Here is a 3,257-nt window from a genome sequence, read left to right on the forward strand (position 1 = left end):
TTTGGGAGGGTTTGGAGTTCCTAGGGGAGATTTGGGGCGTCCATGGGGGAGATTGCGGGATCCCAGCTCTCTGCCACTTTAACCACCCCGAGGGCATCCCAAACCAGATGGGGACCCCCTCGACCCTCCTGCACGGCCAAATCCCTTCTAGGACGCCCAGAACCACACCAACCTCCCTCCACCACAAACCTTTCCCTGGGGATCCCAAACAACCTCTCTGAGACCCTCAAAACCACCCCAGTGACCCCCCCCACCCCATCCCCAGAACTCCCTGGGCATCTCTCAGCGCCGCCAGACCCGCAAATCCCTCCAGGGTCCCCCATTCATACGCCAGGGCCTCCCTCGGTGCCGCCGGAGCCCACCAACCCCTCCGCGCATGCCCGAACCCCTCCCGCGGACCCCTCCCCTTTCCGGTAGCACCTTCCCCCGCCTTCCCCCTCCCCCCGCCTCCCATTGGCCGCAGCGTCCGCCCTTCCCCGCCCTGAACCAATCAGCGCCCGAGCTCGGAGCGCTGGGGGAAACCAAACGAGAGCGCGGGCGATGGAGCGGGTGAGGCCTGAGGGGTCCGGAGGGGACAGAGGGGGGAATTTGCGAGCTCAAGAGGGCCCCGCGTCACTTCCCGCATACCTCCCGCAGAAGCTCAGCCTGGAGCAGCGAACGGAGCGTCTGGTGCAAAGGAGGTGGGAGAGCAGCCCGGCCTCAAGTGCCGCTCGGGATCCCCAAGTGCCCCCTGGAGGCCCCAATCGGTTTCCCCGTTCCCTCAGTCTTGTCCCGGACTCCAAGTGCTCCCCAGACCCCCAAATGCCGCCCCAGACCCCTAAGCGCCTGCCAATTCCCTCCCTTGCACCAGTGTTCCCCAAGAGCGCCTCGGGGACCCCCAGCCACCCCCCTTGATCCCAGGTGGTAACCCCGGACCCCCCAATGTGTCCATAAGTGCGTCCCGCAGCCCCTCAGATTCCTCCCGAGACCACCAGCCCCGCGGGGTCAGTGCAGAGTCAGCATTTCGGAGGTGCTCGCCCCTCCCCAACCCTCTCCTCCCCCCTCCAGCCACGCCCTGCTCAGGCCCCGCCCCCGCGCGCCGGAAGGGGCGAAGCCTCTGCTTGGCTCCGCCGCCTGCAGCTCCGCCCTCGATGACCCCCTCATCCAATGGCGCTTGAGGCGGTGCCAAGGGGAGGGGCCAGCGCTGGACACGCCCCCGGTGGGCAGGGCCCTGCTGGGCTCTGCTGCTCCCCGGGGTTCCCTGCAGGCAGGGCCACCGGGGGGGGTCACGTGATCCGTCGGGGCCCTGCAGGGGGCAGGGCCCTGGCAGTCAAGTGACCCACCAGAGGCCCCCATGGCCAATCGGGAGACACTTCTGCAAGCACCAGGGGGCATCTTCACCCCAGGCTGTCTCTCCAGAACCCTTGTGGCAGCATCCACGTTGGAGGCCACGTGACTCCCACAAGACCCTCTGGCCAATGAGGAGCAGCTCTCTGGAGACCCTGCAGGGGGCACTATACTCACAGTCACGTGACTCCCACCATGCCCCGCAGCAAATCAGCAGCAGCTGCTGTGCATCTCTGCACCAGGGGGTGCCATCTGCTGGGAAGCGAGAGTCCCATGAGCCTTTGCTGCAGAAGCCCTTTTGGGGGTCACATGACTGCCTCAGGGCTCTGTGGCATGCGCCATATTGGAAGTCATATGACTCCCAGGATGGCCTGTGGCCTGCAAGGGAGGTGCTTCCTGAGCCCCTGCACCGGGGAGGGTCCGGCTTGAGGACATGTGACCCCTGTGAGACCCCACAGCCAATCAGGAGCAGTGCATGTGATGCCCTACAGGGGGCGCCGTGGCAGCAACACCTGGGTAAGGAACCAGAGGAGCCCTTGAGAGTCATGGGGGTCACTTGTGGGTCATGGGGGTCACCTGTTGGCCAGGAAGTTACTCAAAGGCTGGGGACTATTGAGGGTCCTGAGACACCTTTGTGGGGCTGGAGGGCATTTGTGAGACAGAGGGGTCGCTGGTGGGCCTGGATGTGCCCTTTTGGGCCAGGAGGTCACTGGTGGGGCTAGAGGTGCCCCTGTGGGCTAAGGTTGTCATTTGTGGGCCAGGGGCGGTTACTCGTGGGGCAGGAGGGGCAGTTGTGGGTCAGTGGTCACTTGCGGGGCTGAGGGGGCACTTGTGGGTTGGGGAGACACTTCTTGCTCAGGAAGTCTCTTGTGGGGCCGAGGGAACACTTGTGGGACTGCTACCCCCTCTGACATGCAGCCCCCCCTCCCAGGCCCTCTTGGGGACCCCCTCCTCTGGATGCTGCGATGCCACCGCCGGGCTGTAAGGGGACGCCTTCGGTAGGGCATCCCTACCCCCAGATTTCAGGGCTCTGCCCCTGCGCATCTCAGGTCCCCTTAACTCCCCATTTGCTCTCCTTCTCCCCCCCAGGGCCATCGAGACCCTCCTGGAATGCCCACCTGGGCACCCCCAACCCATGATGGGGCCAATAAAGCAATGACACCCCAAAATTGCACCAGGAAGGTGGAGAGATCCCCAAAATGCCCTCCCTTACTTTCCCCACCTTTGAGATTGCCACAAATCCCCTCTTCCCCCTAAGAGCATTTGGGGGGTTCTGGGGGCCCAAAAGTGGCTGTTGGTGGGGTGTCGTGTGTCTCTAAGGGGTCCGTGAGGGTCTGTGGGGTGTTTGGAGGAGCTCTGAGGCTGAGGAAGGGATTTGGGAGGTTTATCGGGAGCACTGGAAATCAGAAGTGGTTGGAAGCGCACTGGGTGTTTTTAGGGCGTCTAGAAGAGGTCTGTGGGATTTTTTGGGGAGACTCTAGGAGTGTTGAGGAAAATCTGTGAAAGATATTGGGGGTCCAGGAAGGGGACCCTTGAGCTTTGGGGAGTCTTTAACGGTCCGGGGGTCTGTGGAATCTTTTGGGGGGCCCAGGAGAGCGCTGGGGGGGGGGGGGGGTCTGTGGGGACTACGAAGTATATAGGGGCGCCTGGGGGCTTATTGGGTGCATCGGGGCGGGGAACCCCCAAACCCGTGGGAGTGGGGGTCACCTGTCTTCTTCACCTTCACATGGCCGACGTGGTGCTGGGGGGTTCTGGTGCCCCTCCGCCCCTGAGGGTGCTGTGGGGGGTCATGGGGGGCGTCAGAAGCTCCCACTGAGCCCCCAAAAATCCCTCGTGCCCCCCGCCTCCCATTGGCCGCTGGTTCCGCGCCAGTTTACTCACATCCTGGACTACAACTCCCGAAAGACCGCGGGGCCCCGTAGGATGTCCAT

General features: G+C 63.9%; 1 protein-coding gene across 1 annotated transcript; it reads left to right on the forward strand.

The window, feature by feature from the left end:
- The first annotated feature begins 513 nt into the window (after window positions 1-513).
- LOC311166056 (uncharacterized protein) lies at window positions 514-2,663 on the forward strand. The gene is made up of 5 exons (XM_084227537.1): window positions 514-549; window positions 637-680; window positions 1,399-1,842; window positions 2,258-2,324; window positions 2,416-2,663. The coding sequence occupies exons 3-5, from the start codon at window positions 1,458-1,460 to the stop codon at window positions 2,483-2,485; spliced, it is 522 nt and encodes a 173-aa protein (XP_084083663.1). The 5' UTR covers window positions 514-549; window positions 637-680; window positions 1,399-1,457; the 3' UTR covers window positions 2,486-2,663.
- Window positions 2,664-3,257: the final 594 nt, after the last annotated feature.

The sequence above is a fragment of the Fringilla coelebs genome, assembly GCF_963513975.1.
Source record: "Fringilla coelebs genome assembly, contig: SCAFFOLD_344, whole genome shotgun sequence".
NCBI classification, from domain to species: domain Eukaryota; kingdom Metazoa; phylum Chordata; class Aves; order Passeriformes; family Fringillidae; genus Fringilla; species Fringilla coelebs.